Consider the following 22,706-nt stretch of genomic DNA (forward strand, 5'->3'; position numbering starts at 1 on the left):
TGGAGAGTAAGATAGGGAATATCCTGTTTATACAGGTCACCAGCCAATATTGTTTGGGAGCAGAATAGGGAAGATAGGTACGGCAACCCTTCGTGGCCTGAGTTTAGAAAAGTTTAAGGAAGTGGTCAGCACCACCCCTTGACTTGAAATCACAGAGTCCCGAAAACTCTTTGGGAAAAAGGACCCCTCCCAGTCCCCCTTCCCTCAGTACCTCATACTTACCTTGTTGCTGAGGAACTTGATCCGGGGGGTGGTGAGTTAAGGTAGCTGTGTTACTGGCTTCACAGCTGCACAGGGCAGCAGAGACAGAGGGGCGGGGGGGGGGGGGGGGTAGAGAGAGAAAAAGAGAAAACAGAGACAGTGCCTGTCACAATTCATGCTAGCGCTCAACAGGGTCCTCGTGCCCAGATGCACTTATACACTGAACCTTGGAGAAACTTTGACTCTTTGTGTTTGGCCTTGCATGCACATTTGCTTGCTGGGGATTGAATGTTTGTTTCAAACCCTGCAGCTCAAGATCCAGAGAGGATCTTGATTTATTTTGCATTTGGTGATCTACGATGGTGTTTCTTTTAAGGAACCATTGGTGCTTATAAAATGAAAGTTCTGCGTAAGTTTTATTAATAAGGTTTTAACGCTCCCACCCTTCTTAGACACCATGACTGCCCCAATGGCACTCTAACTAGTTAAAGAATTGACTAAAGTAGATCAAAGCAGTTGCACTATAACTAAATTGGCATCAGACTGTACACTGCTTCTCTATCAGAGTTTTTGGCAGTATGAATTTTAATGTAAAATAAACAATGATGTTGTATAATACAGGGTAAGAGCTGAAAATGTGTTGCTGGAAAAGCGCAGCAGGTCAGGCAGCATCTAAGGAGCAGGACAATCGACGTTTCAGGCATGAGCCCTTCTTCAGGAATCTCGTGCTCCTTGGATGCTGCCTGACCTGCTGCGCTTTTCCAGCAACACATTTTCAGCTCTGATCTCCAGCATCTGCAGTCCTCACTTTCTCCTAATACAGTGTAAGTAACACTTTGGCATCCTAGACTGAGGTACAGAATGATTCTGGACAAGAATACACGTGAACACTATATGGCTTAATTAAAATACAAACGGCAATTGTAAAACTGAGTCTAAAGACAGTTCTAAGTCTCTCAAACCACTAATAGGCTTTCAGAAAATGATGATAGCATAATTAAATTTTAAGACTGCTGCATCTCATCAGGGAGTACAGAGTACCCGTGATAGAGCTATTATCTGACCCTGTCAACTTCAGGATAGGACCCATCACTGTCCCTAATACTGCAATAATTTCTGCTTCATGCCCAGTGGCCCTCCTAGGTCAGCAGACATTGTGCAAGTTGGATGCCAGCATCCACTGCTCCCCTCAGGGTCTCCATGCTGGAAATCCCAGACACACACTACTCCATGCTACGGGCAGTGATTTCCCGCAGCCCTGGAACCTCCAACCCTGCCAGCTCCAGCTGCGCCTGGTCATGCTTGCACACACTTAGAGTCCCCTCAATTGAACTGGTGTTGAGCGTTCTCTTTTATAAGTGTAACCCCTCCACTTTGCATCCCTTAGTCAGGCCCTGTCCCCCTGATACAGGTTGCCCGACTTGGGCAGGATGATTTTGTGTACACTGCGCTCCTGCAACACTCCAGGCTATTTTTACCACACAAGCCCCAGGCACTGCCCCCTCCTACGAAACCCCCTGTTGCTGACAGACCTTCCAGCATCGCTGTGGGCACAGCACCCCAACCATGCAAGCCAAGTGATGTATGCCCTACCACACAAAGTGACACTCAGGCAGGGAGCCATCCTGCCGTCTATATGGCAATATCTACTGTCCCCAGCAGTCGCAGAAGGCATCAAGCCGGTGACTGACTCCCTCCTACAGCAGGGTGTCCTAGTGCCAACAACCAGTCCCTGTAGTACACTCATCCTACCCATCCCGAAACCCAGAAGGCCAGGAAAGTGGTGTTTTGTCCAGGATCTGAGGGCTGTAAACACAATTATGATTCCCTGCTCCCCAGTGGTCCCAGACACTAATGCTATGCTCAGTAGTATCCCTGCTTCTGCCACCTCCCAATCAACCTCTGCTCTGCCTTTTTCTCTATCAAATTGTCCCCTGAGAGCCCGTACCTATTCACTTTTACATACAGAGGCTGTCAGGGCACATGGACCAGGCTTCCCCAGGGTTACACGGACAGCCCCACAGTCTATGTCGCTGCAGTATACCGTACCCTCTCTACATTACACCTACCACACAACAGCACCCTTCTGCAATACACGGATGATTTGTTACTGGCCTCCACCTCCGCTGAATCATGTATGCAGGACACTGTCACATTGCTCTGCTATCTGGCAATAGATGGACACAGAGTCTCCATGGAGAAAGTGCAATTCTGCCAGTACAAAGTACAGTTCTTGGGGTACGAACTCTCACATGGCCTAAGGGCACTACCTAGAGGGAGAGTCGCAACCATCATTCAGCTTCCCCCAGCCCAGCCACAAGAACTCAGCTGCAGGATTTCCTGGGGATGGTGAATTGTTGCAGGCACTGGATCCCAGACCACCGTGCCATTGACCAGCCCTTAAGGGAGGCATCCTCACCAAAGCAGCCCGCGAAAGTGACCTGGACACCAAAGATGGAACAGGCATTCACTGAATTAAAACAGTGACTGGTCTTTGCTCCTGCCCTGGGGTTTCCAGACTACACTCCGTCTTTCTACTTATACATCAACGAATCCAAGGGGATTGCATCCAGCATCTTAATACAGCTCCATGGGGATCTCCGGCACCCTGTTACTTTTTACTCTGTACAGTTACCGCCTGTTGTAAGGGGAATGACGGCATGTTTGAGAGCTGTGGCAGCAGCCGCGGTAACATTAGAAAAGGCCACCCCTATTGTGTTGGATCACCCATGCACTGTTTGTTCCCCCATTCAGACTCCCTGCTGCTCAAATCTGCAGTAACCCAACATTTCACTGCCACCCAGAGAACTAGTCGCGAGGTCGCTTTACTGTCCAAAGCCAACCTGTTTCTACAACATGCCCCGGCCCTGAACCCCACCACCCTGCTCCCACTCACTCATACAGCCATTACAGACGACCATGCCTGTTTAGACCTTGTTCAGCAGGTCGTCACCCCGCGCCCTGACCTCTCTGAAACACTTTTAGACAACCCTGGCCTCATACTCTATACAGATGGCTCCTCCTTCAGGCTCTCTGACCATTGCACACTAGCAGGGTATGTCACCTGCTCTCCTTTCACAGTCCTAGAATCAGCTGTGCTGCCGGAAGGCACATCTGCACAGGCTGCAGAGCTGTTGCAGTCACTAGGGCTTGTATCATTGCCAAAGGTCACACAGCAAACATTTATACTGACTCCAGATATGCCTTTGAGGTTGTCCATGATTTTGGCACACTCTGGAAACAGACAGGCTTCATCACGTCAGCAGGTGGGCCACTTCAACATGCTGTGCTGATCTCTAACCTCCTGGAAGCAGTCCTGTTACCCTCAGCCCTAGCAATGTTCAAATGCGCTGCTCATAACCTCTGCCACTGACCCTGTCACCCTCGGGAATGCCTCAGCTGACACAGCAGCCCAGGAAGCCTCACTGCACCCCACTACCTGTGTCCTGCAGGCCCCCAAAATAGCGAAGACCCCAGTATTACATTAGATTGGAAACAGTGTGGAAACAGGCCCTTCAGCCCAACCAGTCCACACCGACCCTCTGAAAAGTAACCCACCCAGACCCATTTCCCTCTGATTAATGCACCTAAGACTATGGGCAATTTACCATGGCCAATTCATCTGACCTGCACATCCTTGTGACTGTGGGAGGAAGCCGAAGCACCCGGAGGAAACTCACGCTGATACAAGGAGAATGTGCAAACTCCATACTGGCAATCGCCCAAGACTGGAATCGAACCTGGGACCCTGGTGCGGTGAGGCAGCAGTGCTAACCACTGAACCACTGTATTGCCTGACCCTATGGAGGCAGTGTGAGTCGCCCAACAGGATGCTCCACAGCAGGCAAAGAACAGTTGGGCCCGCATTGGGGCCACACAGTCTCTCTCCCTCAACCTGCTAATACACTCCAATGGCCGCATCATTTGCCCAAGAGCCCACTGACACACACTGGCCCTAGCAGCAGCATTGGCCACACGGGCAAGAGGGGCATGATACACACTGTAAAGTGGTCCTGGTATGCACCAGGATTCGCTGCCGCTGCCCAAGCCCTGCTGTCACAGTGCCTCATCTGCCTGCAGAACAATGCAGGAAAGCCTGTTGCCAAATATGACTACCTGCCAGCTCCTGAAGGACCTTTCAGCCACTTACAGATTGACTTCGCACACATGCTCCAAAAACAGGGCTACAAGTACGTCCTGGTCAGCGTTGACATGTTCTCTAAATGGGTGGAAGCATTTCCCACAAGAAAGGATGACGCCCGCACAGTAGTAAAAAGCCTCCTAAAGGATGTCATCCCCAGGTCTGGGGTCCCCAGTAGCATTGAGATGGACAGAGGGACTCACTTCACTATGAGGCTCATGACTGGCATTAGCGAGGCACTAGGAATACCATAGTAATACCACATCCCCTATCAACCCCAGTCATCAGGCCTGGTCAAACGGATGAATGGCACCCTTAAGATCCCTGAAGAAGGGCCTGTGCCCGAAACGTCGAATCTCCTGTTCCCTGGATGCTGCCTGACCTGCTGTGCTGTTCCAGCAATAAAGTTTCAACTTTGATCTCCAGCCCTCACTTTCTACCCTTAAGATCACACTGACCAAGATCACCCAGGAAACAGGACTGACCTGGCCAGATGCCTTGACACTTGCCCTCTATACTATACGTGCTCAGGCAAACCAATGACCAGGCTCACTCCTTTTGAAGTGCTTATGTGGCGACCTATGTCCACTGCTACCAGTTCCCCGAAACTCTCTACAGATATAGCCCTTCTCCAGACACAAGAGGCTCTGCTAGATTATGTCCAGGCCCTTAGCAGGAGCATTAGTGTTACACACGACCACTTCAGGCATTGCCCACACCCCAATCAGTGCCCATTCATCCGTTCCGACCTGGGACTATGTCATGACAAAATCACTGGAAAAGGACTCTCTCTCCCCTAGGTGGAAAGGCCAATGCCTGATCTTGATGACAACCCGGACAGCTGTGAAAGTGGAAAGACGGCCCCAATGGACACATGTCACCTGCTGCAAGAGAGCTCCATTTCCGATGGACAGGGACCAGACACAAGAAGACACCACTCTGATCACCGAGGATGGATCTAGTTGCTCCGCCTGACCTATCTGACTACCATACTGTGGCTTGCTGGTGAACAGGGAGAAGAGGCAAAACATTTGCATGCCTGTGTGTAATACTACTACCCTCTGCCCTCCGACCACTCAGCTAGCACAGATCCAATGGGAGAACGTCCCTGCCCCTGAACCAGACTCAGACACCAAGAGCCATCTGTCTGACACCGAGCCCCACCCCGACATTCTCTCCATGTCTGCGTAGGTTTCCTCCGGGTGCTCCAGTTTCTTCCCACAGTCCAAAGATGTGCAGGTTAGGTGAATTGGCCATGCTAAATTGCCCGTAGTGTTAGGTGTAGGGGAGTGGGTCTGGGTAGGTTGCTCTTTGGAGGGTTGGTGTGGACTTGTTGGGCCAAAGGGCCTGTTTCCACACTGTAGGGTATCTAATCTAATCTATACCAAAAACTCCCAGAATGCCTCAGTAGGGTAAAAACAATGAATATGCAGGAAACCAGATTCTGGAGCAGAGTGGTGCTGGAAAAACACAGCAGTTCAGACAGCATCCGAGGAGCAGGAGTGAGGACCAAACAGGCTGACAAGTGAAACCAGACAGCACTCGCAGACAAGGGAATACGCTTCCCAAAACACACTAACAATACCCAGTCAATACAGCTGTCCAAAAGCCCCGAGGGCAGTCTGATAACACAGCAATACCTAAGTCACACAAAGGACAGGTCAGATGGAGAGACACCACCAAGGACCTCGCTCCCAGGATAGGAAGAATGGGAGCACCTTTCTGTTTCAAAAGAGACATTTTCATCTTCCTGCAAAGAGAACTGCAATCCCCTGACCCATTGATTCTCCTGCTCCTTGAATGCTGACTGACCTGCTGCGCTTTTCCAGCAACACATTTTTCAGCACTGTCAGGATGTTGCATTGTATCGAGAATCAGAACATTCATCCAATAACTGTTTTCCAATTTTCATCATTGTAACTAGATGACTCCATTTCCAAATATATTGTATCTTTCCCCATTTTAATTAATCCTATTGTGCAAGATTCCTATGAAACCCTGCTTCATCCTCAGCTCGAGGAAGAGCATCCTTAATCTACCTATACAAGCTGTCAGTTCTGTCAGCCTGCTCAATTTCTCTTCCAGCCATATCATTCACAATAAACAGCTTGTCAATTTCACCCGATCTGGTTTGTGTGGTCTCTGCTTCATTGAGCTAATTTCTCTGACAGAAATTATTTGGGTGTAACTGAGAAATAAGAAAGGGACGATCACCTTATTGGGATTGTAATATAAACCCCCTAATAGTGGGCAGGAAATAGAGAAACAAATTTGTGAGGAGATTTCAGTTATCTGTAAGAATAATAGGGTGGTTATGGGAGGGGCTTTTAAATTTCCAAACATAGAGTGGAACTCCCATAGTATTTAGATAGAGAGAAATTTGTCAAACGTGCACAAGAAAACTTGCTGATTCAGTATGTGGATGTACCTGTTTAGGAAGAGCAGTAAGGACAAGCCAGGGAACTATAGACCAGTGAGCCTGACCTCAGTGGTGGGCAAGTTGTTAGAGGTAATCCTGAGGGACAGGATGTACATGTATTTAGAAAGGCAAGGACTGATTAGGGATAGTCAACATGGCTTTATGCGTGGGAAATCATGTCTCACAAACTTGATTGAGTTTTTTGAAGAAGAAACAAAGAGGACTGATGAGGGCAGAGCAGTAGATGTCATCTATATGGACTTCAGTAAGGCGTTCGACAAAGTTCCCCATGGGAGACTGATTAGCAAGTTAGATCTCATGTAATATGGGGAGAACTAGCCATTTGGATACAGAACTGGCTCAAAGGTAGAAGACAGAGGGTGGTGGTGGAGGGTTGTTTTTCAGACTGGAGGCCTGTGACCAGTGGAGTGCCAAAAGGATTGGTGCTGGGTCCTCTACATTTTGTCATTTACATAAATAATTTGGATGCGAGCATAAGAGGTATAGTTAGTAAGTTTGCAGATTACACCAAAATTGGAGGTGTAGTGGACAGCGAAGAGGGTTACCTCAGATTACAACAGGATCTTGATCAGATGGGCCAATGGGCTGAGAAGTGGCAGATGGAGTTTAATTCAGATAAATGCGAGGTGCTGCATTTTGGGAAAGCAAATCTTAGCAGGACTTATACACTTAATGGTAAGGTCCTAGGGAGTGTTGCTGAACAAAAAGACCTTGGAGTGCAGGTTCATAGCTCCTTGAAAGTGGAGTCGCAGGTAGATAGGATAGTGAAAATGCGTTTGGCATGTTTTCCTTTATTGGTCAGAATATTGAGTACAGGAGTTGGGAGTTCATGTTGCGGCTGTCCAGGACATTGGTTAGACTACTGTTGGAATATTGCGTGCAATTCTGGTTTCCTTCCTATCGGAAAGATGTTGTGAAACTTTAAAGGGTTCAAAAAAGATTTACAAGGATGTTGCAAGGGTTGGAGGATTTGAGCTATAGGGAGAGGCTATACTGGCTGGGGCTGTTTTCTCTGGAGTGTCGGAGCTTGAGGGGTGACCTTATAGAGGTTTACAAAATTATGAGGGACATGGATAGGGTAAATGGGCAAAGTCTTTTCCCTGGGTTCGGGGAGTCCAGACCTAGAGGGCATAGGTTTAGGGTGAGAGGGGAAAGATATAAAAGAGACCTAAAAGGCAATCTTTTCACACAGAGGATGGTACGTGTATGGAATGAGCTGCCAGAGGAAGTGGTGGAGGCTGGTACAATTGCAATATTTAAGAGGCATTTGGATGGGTATATGAATAGGAACGGTATGGAGGGATATGGGCCAGGTGCTGCCAGGTGGGACTAGATTGTGTTGGGATATCTGGTCGGCATGGAAGGGTCTGTTTCGATGCTGTACATCTCTATGACTCTACCTACTAGACAAGGTGCAAAACCTGACCTACTCTTGGGAAATAAGGCAGGGCAGGTGACTGAGGTGTCACTGGAGGAACACTTTGGGGCCACTGACCGTAATTCTATTAGTTTTAAAACAGTAACAGAAAAGGATAAACGGATCGAAAAGTTGAAGTTCTAAATTGGAGGAAGGCTAGTTTTGACGGTATTAGACAAGAACTTTCAAAAGCTGATTATGTGCTGATATTCGCAGGTAAAGGGATGGCTGGAAAAGGGGAAACCTTTAAAAATGAGATAATGAGAATCCAGAGACAGTATATTCGTGTTAAGGTGAAAGGAAAGGCTGGTAGGTGTATGGAGTGCTGGATAATTAGAGAAATTGAGGTTTTGGTTAAGAAAACAAAGGAAGCATATGACGGGTATAGACAGGAGAGATTGAGTGAATCCTTAGAAGAGCATACACGCAGTGGGAGTACACTTAAGAGGGAAATCAGGAGGGCAAAAAGGGGACATGACATAGCTTTGGCAAATAGGGTTAAGGAGAATCCAAAGGGATTCTATAAATACATTAAGGACAAAAGGGTAACTCGGGAGAGAATAGTGCCCCTCAAAAATCAGCAAGGCAGCCTACGTGTGGAGCTGCAGGAGATGGGGCAGATACTAAACAAGTATTTTGCATCAGTGTTTACTGTGGAGAAGGACATGGAAGGTATAGAATGTGGGAAAATAGATGGTGACATCTTGAAAAATGTCCATATTACAGAGGAAGAGGTGCTGGATGTCTTGAAATGTATAAAAGTGGATAAATCCCCAGATCTGATCAGGTGCACCCTAGAACTCTGTGGGAGGCAAGGGAAGTGATTGCTGGGCCCCTTGCTGAAATACTTGTATCAGCGATAGTCACAGTTGAGGTGCCGGAAGACTGGAGGTTGGCTAACATGTTGCCACTATTTAAGAAGGGTGGTAAGGACAAGCCAGTGAACTATAAACCAGCGAGCCTGACGTCGGTGGGGAGCAAGTTGTTGGAGGGAATCCTGAGGGACAGGATGTACATGTATTTGGAAAGGCAAGGACTGATTAGGGATAGTCAGCATGACGTTGTGTATAGGAAATCATGTCTCACCAACTTGGTTCAGTTTTTTGAAGAAGTAATAAAGAGGATTAATGAGGGCAGAGCAATAGACGTGATCTATTTGGATTTCAGTAAGGTATTCAACAAGGTTCCTCGTGGGAGATTGGTTAGCAAGATTAGATCTTATGGAATACTAGGAGAACTAGCCATTTGGATAGAGAACAGGCTCAAAGGTAGAAGACAGAAGATGGTGATGGAGGGTTGCTTTTCAGATTGGAGGCCTGTGACCAGTGGTGTACCACAAGGATTAGTGCTGGGTCCACTGCTTTTCATCATTTATATAAATGATTTGGATGGAACATAGGAGGTATAATTAGTCAGTTTGCAGATTACATCAAAATTGGAGGTGTAGTGGACAGCGAGGAGGGTTACCTCAGATTACAACAGGATCTTGATCAGATGGGCCAATGGGCTGAGAGGTGGCAGATGGAGTTTAATTCAGATAAATGCGAGGTGCTGCATTTTGGGAAAGCAAATCTTAGCAGGATATAGAAAGTATAATCTTACCATTATACACTTAATGGTAAGGTCCTAGGGAGTGTTGCTGAACAAAGAGACCTTGGAGTGCAGGTTCACAGCTCCTTGAAAGTGGAATCACAGGTAGATAGGATAATGAAGATGATGTTTGGTATGTTTTCCTTTACTGGTCAGAGTATTGAGTACAGGAGTTGGGGCTGTACAGAACAATGGTTAGGCTACTTTTGGAATATTGCATGCAATTCTGGTCTCCTTCCTATCGGAAGGATGTTGTGAAACTTGAAAAGGTTCAGAAAAGCTTTACAAGAATGTTACCAGGGTTGGAAGATTTGAGCTATAGGGAGAGGTTGAATAGGCTGGGGTTGTTTTCCCTGGAGCGTTGGTGGCTGAGGGGTAACCTTATCGAGGTTCCTAAATCATGAGGTGCATGGTTAGGATAAATCGACAAGGTCTTGTCATGGAGTGGGCGAGTCCAGAACTAATGGGCATAGGTTTAGGGTGAGATGGGAAAGATATCAAAGGATCTAAGGGGCAATGTTTTCACACAGAGAGTGGTGCATGTATGGAATGAGCTGCCAGAAGAAGTGGTGGAGGCTGGTTGTATTACAGCATTTAAAAGGCATCCGGATATGAATAGGAAGGGTTTAGAGGGATATGAGCCAAGTGCTGGCAAATGAGACAAGATTAGGTTGCGATATCTGGTCGGCATGGACGAGTTGGACCAAAGCGTCTGTTTCCATAGTGTACATCTCTATGATGGGGGATGGGAAGCAAAATTGTAGTTCGAATATAGAAAAAGTTGAGAGTAGGGAGGTCCAAAATCAAGTTTCAGGGACACAAGATGGCACCAGCAAGCAAAACGTTGGTTTGAAGTGTGTCTACTTCAATGCCAAGAGCATCCGGAATAAGGTGGGTGAACTTGCAGCATGGGTTGGTACCTGGGACTTCGATGTTGTGGCCATTTCGGAGACATGGTTAGACCAGAGACAGGAATGGTTGTTGCAGGTTCCAGGATTTAGATGTTTCAGTAAGAACAGAGAAGATGGTAAAAGAGGGGGAGGTGTGGCATTGTTGGTCAAGGACAGTAGTACAGTTGCAGAAAGGATGTTTGGGGACTCGTCAACTGAGGTAGTATGGGCTGAGGTTAGAAACAGGAAAGGAGAGGTCACCCTGTTGGGAGTTTTCTATAGGCCTCTGAATAGTTCCAGAGATGTAGAGGAAAGGATAGCAAAGATGATTCTCAATAGGAGTGAGAGAGACAGGGTAGTTGTCATGGGGGACTTCAATTTTCCAAATATTGACTGGGAACACTATAGTACGAGTACTATAGATGGGTCAGTTTTTGTCCAGTGTGTGCAGGAGGGCTTCCTGACACAGTATGTAGACAGGCCAATGAGGGGGTGAGGTCACATTAGATTTGGTACTGGGTAATGAGCCCGGCCAGGTGTTAGACTTGGAAGTAGGTGAGCACTTTGGTGATAGCGATCACAATTCTGTTATGTTTACTTTAGTGATAGAAAGGGATATGTGTATATCACTGGGCAAGAGTTACAGCTGGGGGAAAGGCAATTACGATGCGATTGGGCAAGATTTAGGAAGCATAGGATGGAGAAGGAAACTGCAGGGGATAGGCACATTAGAAATATGGAGCTTATTCAAGGAAAAGCTCCTGTGTGTCCTAGATAAGTATGTACCTGTCAGGCAGGGAGGAAGCTGTAGAGCGCGGGAGCCATGGTTTATGAAGTAAGTGGAATCTCTGGTCAAGAGGAAGAAGAAGGCTTATGTTAGGATGAGATGTGAAGGCTCAGTTAAGGCACTTGAGGGTTACAAGGTAGCCAGGAAAAACATAAAGAGAGAGCTCAGAAGAGCCAGGAGGGGACATGAGAAGTTGTTGGCGGATAGGATCAGGGTAAACCCTAAGGCTTTCTATAGGCATTTAAGCAATAAAAGAATGACAAGAGTAAGATTAGGGCCAATCAAGGATAGTAGTGGGAAGTTGTGTATGGAGTCAGAGGAGATGGGGAAGCACTAAATGAATACTTTTCAACAGTATTCACTCTAGAAAACAACAATGTTGTTGAGGAGAATACTGAGATATAGGCTACTAGACTAGGTGGGATTGAGGTTCACAAGGAGGAGGTATTAGAAATCCTGCAGCGTGTGAAAATAGATAAGTGCCCTGGACCGGATGGGATTTATCCTTGGATCCTCTGGGAAGCCAGGAAGGAGATTGCCAAACCTTTGACATTGAACTTTAAATCGTCATTGTCTACAGGAATAGTGCCAGAAGACTGGAGGATAGCAAATGTGGTTGCCCTGTTCAAGAAGGGGAGTAGAGACAACCCTGGTAATTATAGACCAGTGAGCCTTACTTCAGTTGTTGGTAAAGTTTGGAAAAGGTTATAAGAGATAGGATTTATAATCATCTAGAAAATAATAATTTGATTAGGGATAGTCAGCACGGTTTTGTGAAGGATAGGTCGTGCCTCACAAACCTTATTGAGTTCTTTGAGAAGGTGACCAAACAGTTAGATGAGAGTAAACCGGTTGATGTGGCGTATATGTATTTCAGCAAGGTGTTCAATAAGGTTCCCCACAGTAGGCTATTGTACAAAATGCGGAGGATTGGGATTGTGGGAGATATAGCAGTTTGATCGGTAATTGGCTTGCTGAAAGAAGAGGGTGGTGGTTGATGGGAAATGTTCATGCTGGAGTCCAGTTATCAATGGTGTGCCGCAAGGTTCGGTGTTGGGTCCACTGCTGTTCGTCATTTTTATAAACGACCTGGATGAGGGTGTAGAGGGTGGGTTAGTAAATTTGCAGACGACACTAAGGTCGGTGGAGTTGTGGATAGTGACGATAGGTTACAGAGAGACATAGATAAGAAGCAGAGCTGGACTGAGAGGTGGCAAATGGAGTTTAATGTGGACAAGTGTGAGGTGATTCACTTTGGTCGGAGTAATCGGAATACAAAGTACTGGGCTAATGGTAAGATTCTTGGTAGTGTAGATGAGCAGAGAGATCTCAGTGTCCATGTACACAGATCCTTGAAAGTTGCCACCCAGGTTGACAGGGTTGTTAAGAAGGCATACAGTGTTTTAGCTTTTATTAATAGAGGGATTGAGTTCCAGAACCATGAGGTTATGCTGCAGCTGTACAAAACTCTAGTACGGCCGCACTTGGAGTATTGTGTATAGTTCTGGTCACTGCATTATAAGAAGGATGTGGAAGCTTTGGAAAGTGTGCAGAGGAGATTTCCTGGGATGTTGCCTGGTATGGAGTGAAGGTCTTACGAGGAAAGGCTGAGGGACTTGAGGTTGTTTTCGTTAGAGAGAAGAAGGTTGAGAGGTGACTTAATAGTGACATATAAGATAATCAGAGGGTTAGATAGGGTGGACAGGGAGAGCCTTTTTCCAAGAATGGTGACGGCGAGCACGAGGGGGCATAGCTTTAAATTGAGGGGTGATAGATATAGGACAGATGTCAGAGGTAGTTTCTTTACTCAGAGAGTAGTAAGGGTATGGAATGCTATGCCTGCAACGGTAGTAGATTCGCCAACTTAAGTACATTTAAGTTGTCATGGAAGCATATGGACGTACATGGAATAGTGTAGGTTAGATGGGCTTCAGATTGGTATGACAGGTCGGTGCAACATCAAGGGCCGAAGGGTCTGTACTGCGCTGTAATGTTCTATGTTCTATGACTCTAAATCTCACCAAATAAGTGCAGAGAATCCAACACAGTGGGAATATTACGGGAAACAGTTTCCTGAATGAAATATAAAATAAAAAGCAATCTTGGCAGGACTTGCTGTTGATGTGTTGTGTGCCAGCTGGAAGTATCTCAGTTACTCAGAGAGGATCAAGAAACTTGATCTATTTATTTTAGAGTCGTATAAATGTCGAAGTGATTGCACAACATAATTGAAAACTATCCAGCATGCTTAGAGATGGACTATTCCAGGTGAAAGAAATTGCAGAAGTCAGAAAACATAAATTTAAACAATAAAAGCATAGAAACAGACATAATGTTAGATAGTGCTTCTTGTTGCAGAGAGTAGAAAGCTTCAAGGAACCCTGAATGCTCTGGTGAGATGTCGTTTTGCATGACTTTTAGGGGGTGATGGCCCATTTAATGATTGGAGCAGAGATCACATTGAACAGGTGGTAAATATCATTATAGCTAACATTTGATCTCCTTGATTTCTTGTACTGTTTTTGATTACCTGAGGAATTTGAAGAAGATCAGTACAAGAGTATTTTTATCACTTATTGGCCATGAGTTTTTGTTTTTTTTGCCTCTCCCAGGAGATTACATGTTTACAATGGTGGGGAGTGACTAGGTGGGTGTCATAGTTATGGGAGAGGTTGCAAGGTGAGAAGGAGGCAGTGGTGATGATAGTGGGAAGAAAATTTTAGTCATGACATGGGGCAGGCTTGACAGACCTAATACCACTTTTCTGCCCATTAATTTTGTAAGTTTATGCCAAAAGTGATGCTTTGGTTCAAGGAATAAATGACTGAAATGGTGCTTATTCATCTGCCACACAGAAGATTGACTCCCATGGATCTCAATTTCTGTCTATCCCCTGCTGTTTTAACACAAAAAATAGCGAGAGATACCTAACAATTGAACACTCACATGGAGAAAACTAACGATCATAAGCACTCCTCACACATGATCCATCAACATTTATCACCCTGGCATTAAAAGGCTGCAGCCACTTCCATTGCTTTTAAGGCTACATTGCTTTAAGAACTGCCTATGTTAATAAAGACCAGGATGAAACTATATAATCAATTGCCATGTGCAATTCAGCAGAAGTAATCTCGAGTCCAGATGCATATACTTATCTGTAACTGTCACATGTAGTCTGAGCTGTTGACTCCACCTTTATAAAATTTTCAAGTGAACTGAATCCATGTTACTTATTTAATCTGTGTTACTCATCAATAACACAAGGAATAAACCATGGTGTTCAGCAATGTATTTGCTTAAAAGCAAGTGAGTGAACCAAGCTTAAAACCAACAAAGGAATGCCTCAGACAAAACTTGAAGCTGTAACTATACAGCTACACCATGATCCCACTAAAATAGAACTACGAAAGGAACAGTGAGTTTTGAAAAAAAAATTAAAAAGCTTGAGTTGCAGCTGAAAACCACACAGGGAAAAATTTAAAAGTGAAAGAAACGCAACGGCTGCATTGCTCAATCTGCACACAGAGTAATCTTATTGCAGCAGGACAACTATAAATCACCTACAGATCAATAGCATTTGAACAAGAAAAGAGAATATCGGAAAGATGATTATCAAATTCCCTAACTTGAATGGGAAAGCCATAGACATCCTATCTAAACATATGTCTTTTTGAAAAAATGATAGAATTATAACCCTTTGTTTAGATTTAGCCATTTAAAATAAGTTGCACAGAGTAACCATTTTGGACAGTCTGAAGAGGTCAATTCCTGCTATGCTATAGCAAATGCTGCAATAAATAAACCTTTTGTAAAAGTAAGCTTCATAATTTACCATATAGAACAGATTTCTTACAGGCAGCATCCACAAGAATTGATTGACCAGTTTGTCAGTGGGTGCCAGGACAAGTATTGTTATTTTTCAGAAGCTGAGCTGTCTTAGCAAATAATGCAGCTGGCTATGACTTCAATGTCTATCAATGCTTTCCAAACAGTACAGATGGAGAAAAAGAAAAGTCACGGCATTAACACATTTCTTAAAGATGGCAGAAAACCTGAAGCCATTGTCACTGGACAACAAGATCTGCAAGGCTTAAGTGCAATTACCAGTCTTGGCAAAGTAGCCAGAATTTAGAAAGCAAGGAATCTGTATAGGAAATGCAATCTGCTGTATGCATTGTGAATCTATTGTGTGTTCCAAGATTTTTGCAAGTGATTTACTGCAAAAGGACACGAGCTTCACCTATGTCAAGAAATCTGATTCCATGGATACAACCAGATAGTACAACAGAATTCAACCAAACTGAAAGTAACTGTACTACGCTAACAGCTATAACATGGAGGGCACAAGGATCCAGCTAGCACATATATGGTTTAGCAGCAAGACTGACCACGGTGAATATTCAGAATGGAAGAACCTTCAACCAGAAGGTGAACAAGCATTCTACATTCTGAATGTGACTCATTGTATGGTTGAAGCCAAGCAATTAGAAGATGTTGCCATTACTAACAACAAACACCCAAATACAAGTGGCAAATACATGCTCAAAATTAAAATTGATATAGAAGCCAATGTGAAAATATCACCAGGGAAAAAACCCAAAGGATACATACCGAAAGTTAAGGATACAAATTACAACCCCAAAATTAACTGCATATCATAGGATAGCAATCCTTGACAATAAAACACAGGTCCAGCAATTATGCCTGAAACCACATGTATTCTACCTGGTAGACCCAAGTGGACCAGCAATAGTAGGATCTCAAGTGTGCATGGATTTCAACACTGTGACTATTCACGAGATTACCAATGTTCCAAATGCAAAGGAAGAGACCAAAAATACTTGAACTGAGTCAATGCAAGACTTACAACAAATGAACGTAAACAGATTCAACACCAAAGGAAACATCAAAGATGATGCTGCATTGCATCTCAGAGAAGATGCAATTCTGCCTATTGACCCTTACAGAAGGTGTAATGTTCATTTACAAGAAAAGCTTCAGAGTACACCATAGAGAGAAAGGTGGTCACTCCAGCTACTTGTGTGTTCTTTGTGCAAATCCAGACACAGCATTCACACACTCGACAGTGTCACACATATAGAAAGCCATATTTATATGGCAGTTGTATGTTCTAAAGTAGAGTGCCTCATAAAGCTTCTCTTTGGCCATTGAGTGATAGCCGAGGTGATTATTTTAAAAATCCGAACAATTGACTTATAAAATATCTATCCTCTACCTTGATGAGATGGGAAGAAGTTGTTCAAACCTTCCAATGTGCTATTGTCTCTGTAGTGTTGGGGTCTCCATAAAAGTTGCATGTCCACAGAATGGAATTTAAAGCTATTTAAATTAGTGTCCTTGTCGTGTTTCATTCAGTGAAAAGTCTAGTGTAAAACAAACTGAATTGACAATATAATATTTGATAAAGCACATTGTAATGACATTACTAGAAAAAAAGGATATAGAAATACTGAAACAAAATCAAAATACAGTACAGCAGAAATTGGGAATAAAACTGAAAATACTGGAAATACTTACCCAGTCTGACAGCATCAGTGGAGAAAAAAACAGGGTAAACATTTCAAGTCAAGAGACTTTCTTGAAATATTAACTGTTTCTTTTTCCTTAGATACTTGGCAACATTTTCTGTTGTATTACTGAGGTACTGGGAAGATGCATTAAAAAAAAAGGATGATACCTGAAGTGTGTGTGCATATATATCAAAAAAGAGATTACATATTGGGTCACATTTCTCTTGAAAAAGCCTGAGGGTAATCTAATAGGGATCTTTAAAATTACATAATGTTTAGTAGACTGGACACAGAGAAGATGTTGCCTTGTGAGCAGCGCCTAAATAGTGGCCATTCATAAAAAAAACAGAGAAATTGAAAAAAACTACTTCAGCTAAAAAGCTGTGAATGTGAAACCCAGTGCCAGTGAGAGTGATTCAAAGAAGTAATTAGGGGGAAGGTGCACAAGTATTTTATGGAAAAGGAAACCGTGTGCTATAAATTGAAAAATCATGATGGTAGATGCCAAATTTTGATGACTATACAAGTAAACCAAGTATTCATAATTCAAAGTTATTGACAATTATTAAAATAAAAAAGGAAAATATAACAAAAGGACAGTACCATGTGCATATATTTAAGAATACAAGCAATTACAACGCTTTGCAGAATTCAGTTCATTTACAGAATAAAGATGGAAGATCCACTAAACTTTATTTTGTATTAAAGTCCATACATCATGTATCATTAGGGTGAGTTAATTAAAATCTCAATAATTTACATTCCATTCATTAGGTTTATAAACTAGAGGATTGGAGTGTCACCGGGTCTGACATCTCTATATCTCATCTTTTTTTCGAAGGGCTTTGCATATTTACTTTTGCATGACTGTTGTTAAAAATAGTGACAATGGGATTCAAGAATTTTCTAGCAAATTCTAGCAGTGGGTCAATGATCTTGGGGCAGAAGTCCCAGAGATACCCTCCGATCAGCAGCCAGAAGCTCTTTCACTCAGCAGTGTCATCATTAGGGTGGTGCCTGCTGCAGGAAAGACACCCTACTTCAAGCCTGGCTTTTTGTTGGATCTCTGGACTCCAATGTGACGATAGGAAGTGGTCTGTTAACTGGGAGCAGGACACAGGGAATGGGGGCTTAGAGTTTATCAGCAATGGTAGGTGACAACTTGCAGTAAATTTCTTTACAGATGTCAAATCCCTCAATGAATAAATTGTGAGAAGAGAATGTTCAATGAGTCCTGGGTGTCTTTGGGCAGGTAGTGACATTGAAGAAGGTAAACTCTATGTTGGACTTGATAGCAAGAGGAATCAAGTAAGGAGGAAAGATGTCTTGCCACAATTATATAAGATATTGGTGAGGTCAGACCTGGAATATTGTGTCTGTTTTGGTCTCCTCATCTGAGGAAGAGTGTTCTTTCTATAGAGGGAGTGTAGCAGATTCTGGGATGGCAGGATTGGTATATGATGGTTAGGATTGTATTCACTGGAGTTTAAAAGACTGAGCAGGATTTCAGAGAAATCTATAAAATTCTAACAGGACTGGACAGGTTAGATGCATGAAGAATGTTCCTGATTGAGTCCAGAAGCAGGGGTCATAGTTTAAGGATAGGGGGTAAACCTTTTATAACTGAAATGAGAAAAAATTTCTTCAACTACAGAGTGGTGAACTTGTGAAATTCACTATCACAGAAAGTGGCTGAGGGTAAAACGTTATAGATTTTCAAGATATAGATATAGGTAGATATAGTTCTTGTAGCTAAAGGGATTGAGGAATCAAGGGATATGTGGAGGGCGCGATTAGTAGATGATATAACCATGATATTTTTGAATGATAGAGCAGGTTTGAGGTGTTGAATGGGCTCCTTCTGTTCCTATCTTCTATGCTTCTATGTGACTTGGAACAACTTGGGAAAGCTATGCCAGACAGCACTGCAGTTGTACCTTCTGGGAGGCACCTCACCATCACCCTCTCAAGAGGAGTTCGGGATGTGCAGCAAATGCTAGTTATGGCATGAGTGAGAGAAACTCCCCTCCACAAAAAAAGGTTGATACTAATTCATTATTTTAGCCAAGGCTATAAAGAGATACGGAATTAGAATTTGAATTAGGAAGCATATCATCCCTGATCTCATTAAATGGGTCGGACAAACTCGGAAGGATATAGGGTTTATTCCTGATCAGATGTGCTTTCCATTTAATCTCTTGCGGTTTAGTATGTAACTACAGAACCTCATTAAAAATTCCACGGGGATATTTATTTTCAGTAATTAATAATACGACTGTAAGTATTGTATTTCATGCAGTTAATATCAAACACACCTTTCAATGAAGCGCTATTGCTCTGTTTGCAAACATTAATTGGAAATTCACACGCTCTCAAATTCGTGCCTAGAGCGAGAAGCTTCCAACAGGCGTAGGGTGTCCTGCAGACTCCTCCATTGAGGGCACATCGGGGTGGGAGAGGACAGCCCTGAAAATAATGTCGCACTGTCGAGCTCATTCTCCATTGTCCGAATACAATAGTGGGTTTTGCACAGTACGTCCGAGAGGTTGCATTGTCTTTTGAGTGACAGTGACTGCGCCATGGAACGTTGCCCGGGCCGCGCGCGGAGGTGGAACGCTCCAGCCCCGGGAGTGGGTGTGTGTGTGTGTGTTAGGGGGTGGGGGAGGAGCTGGTGTCGGGGCTGGGCTGGGGCGTTGTGCGGCTGCGCGTCCTCTGGGACCTGTCAGTCAGAGACCTAGGCGGCGAGCCGGGTTGGTGAAGCAAGCAGCCGCTGTGCTGAGACTGAACCCCCTGCCGTCCTTCACTGCACGGAGTTTCAGTTCCGCGTTGCGATGCACTGACTTATTCCGGGAAGATGCCGCCGGTTCGAAAGACAGTGGCAGAGCTCCGCTCTCGAGCGGAAGGTAAGAGGGACTGTTTGCCCCCAGACCACCCAGCAGAGGGTTTAATCACACCTGTCCATATGTGACCTCCCGGACACCCTTACACTCCGCAGCGTTCAAACTTCGCTGCCATTTCTCGTATTGAAATATCGCCAAGATTTCAAGGAAGCCCATTTGAAATGCTTTGCGGCTTCCTTTTTTTAAAAATAGCTTTCATCAATTCACGCTGGCAAAGTAATAGCTGAAAGGAAATCTGTTCAGGTTTTGCTGCACCTTATTTTTGGAGCCAATACCATTGTAGGTTGGATTGAATCAGCCCCGCAGTAAATCTGCGAACTGAGGCACAATTTTGCTTCAGTCTAGAATTAATCCCCTTGTATTTTCATTTTTTTTTGGTTCAGGGAATCCCTATGATAGAGTCGCACCGTGGAAATTAATAACGCCGACCCGAGCTGCTGAAGCCCCACTGCATCAGTTGACTTTATTGCTAGTTCTTTCTCGGCTCTCAATTGCGGGAATCTACACAAGCTGAAGTTTTTTAAAAATATTTTTCATTGACAGCAGTGATTAACATGTTAAAGTGTAACTCAGGATTATAAATGGGGCACCGTTTGTGAATAAACTGTGCAGACACTGAAGTAAATTATCTTGGGCTGAGGGGGCGAGACGAACATTTGGCTGGCGTGTTTATTATTTTTAAAGTAGCTGTTTCTGTACATAATTTTCATTTTAATGATGTGCAAGGCAGTTCAATGTAAAACTAAAAACGGTGAGCTTATGGTTTTGCAGCTAATTGACTAATGAAGTACGAAAGCTACTCAGTTCCTTTCACTGTTCAGAGGACTGAATGTACCAAATGGCTTGATTTGTCCACATGATGATCCCAATACATTATGGATTTAAATGTCTCAAGTAATTGAGCTGGACTGATCCAGATTGGTAATTTAAAATTGAGTGTAACACTGTGTACTGCAATACAGAGAAAAGAAACTTGTCAAAATATCAATGTAACATCTGTTTGAAACGCATGCACAATCTGAAGCCAACATGTTTACTCAGTAAATTACATGTATTATATTGGGAGGAGAGGCGCACTGTCAAGACGCTGTGCTGTTCATTCAATTTTAGAAAATGACTTAATGGTGGAGATTCTGCAACAGTTTGAAAATAAACGTGATCCTCAATTTTGTAATCCTAATAATTAACTTGAAAGGAATTACTGCTGTCAATAACTTTTATGTTGTTCAAAACTTGTATCTGCATCTTGTGCTGTCGTAGGGACTTTTGGAAATCTTTTAATTGGACTGAATACTGCCTGAAAATATATTGGTGAATTAGTTATGATGCCCTACGCTATGGCCAAATCCATCTTTTCCATTATAGGCTGATACCCAACAACATGATTAGAATGGCACCAGAAGAGCTCTTTGTACTGAAGTGAAATATCTTTAGTATGTGAGGAACACAACAGGCATTGTAATGCACCTCATTCTGTATCAATCCAAAATATTTTCATACTGTATGACAGCATTTCAGATGCTTACTTTTTTTTTACAGATTTCTTACGCATTGCAACAAGTACTAGGAACATAATTTGACAAAATGAACAAACTGTGATTTCATAAGTATTTAAATGTTTGCAAAGGGGAAAATGCTCAGCAATGACTAGCACCTTTTTAGGAATGTGATTCAGGCCTATTGTTGTGAAGAATAGAAGACCAAATTAATTGTGTGCTGAAACAGGATGCCCTAGTTACAAACATTTCTTTGCGCTAACATTCCTAACTTGACAATGAAGAATACCAACAGACATTCATTGATTCATTGATTTCTTTTTAATTGGCCTTAAGATATGAACATCGATGGCAGGGCCAGCATTTACTGTCCATCTGTAATAGCCCTTGAAAATTGTCCTTAACCATAATTTGTTCTGAAGTGTATCTAGACTTTAATATGGGAGTTCAGGTTCATAGTCTGTGTTCGCATAGTCTGTATTGACATGTTTGACTATGACAAGCTTCATCCTATTTTGCAGAGTTCTATTTCTGTGCTGTATAAGAGCAATATCTACTTTCATTTTTATGAAAGTACAGGTCGTATAATGTTTGACAAATAAGCTGTTTTGTGGTATGATGAAATGAATAAGTGAAATGTCAGCAGGATGTTGCAGAAGCATGCTCTGTAAATTTTTCTTCTGTAAATTGAAGGTGGAACATCTGTTCATGGCACTTAGATCTTAAGCTGGTTTTAAACATAAATCAAAAAGTAACAAGCTGAAGATTGCATTTCTTTTAGATTAGATTCCCTACAGTGTAGAAACAGTCCATTTGGCCCAACAAGTCCACATGCACCCTCTGAAGCGTAACCCACCTAGACCCATTTCCCTCTGATTAATGCACCTAACACTATAGACAGTTTAGCATGGCCAATTCACCTGATCTGTACATCCTTTGGACTGTGGGAGGAAACTGGAGCACCCGGCGAAAATTCATGCAGACATGGGGAGGATGTGTTTCTGTCAGAGTTTTCAGTGTAGCAGTAATATTGTCCAAAATTAATCAATGCATTTGGATTTTTTTTAAACAAATTTATTTCTTGCCATGTGCAGATGAATTTTCTCTGCTTCTTCCATCATAATGTTTTAAAAATGACAAGACCAAAGCCAATGTCTTTGGTGCTGGTCACAAAGCTCATTCCTTTCCCTGGCAGCTGTCTAAGGGTGAATCAACTGGTCACAACTCTGGTGTCATGATTTAGCTTGCTACTATGCACGATCACTATGATATAATCCAGTTTAGTAACATTGCTCTATTGTGCCTTTTAT

The 22,706-nt window shown here is 43.5% G+C and overlaps 1 protein-coding gene across 3 annotated transcripts in view; it reads left to right on the forward strand.

Moving 5' to 3' along the window:
• Positions 1–19,704: 19,704 nt before the first annotated feature.
• atp8a1 (ATPase phospholipid transporting 8A1) overlaps positions 19,705–22,706 on the forward strand; it is a 354,037-nt gene continuing 351,035 nt past the window's right edge. For all 3 annotated transcript variants that reach the window (XM_043691984.1, XM_043691994.1, XM_043692004.1), the window contains exon 1: positions 19,705–19,903. In XM_043691984.1, coding sequence (XP_043547919.1) covers positions 19,855–19,903 — 49 coding nt within the window. In that variant the 5' untranslated portion in view covers positions 19,705–19,854. The remainder of the gene's footprint in view (positions 19,904–22,706) is intronic.

This window comes from Chiloscyllium plagiosum, chromosome 1 (genome assembly GCF_004010195.1).
Source record: "Chiloscyllium plagiosum isolate BGI_BamShark_2017 chromosome 1, ASM401019v2, whole genome shotgun sequence".
NCBI classification, from domain to species: Eukaryota; Metazoa; Chordata; class Chondrichthyes; order Orectolobiformes; family Hemiscylliidae; genus Chiloscyllium; species Chiloscyllium plagiosum.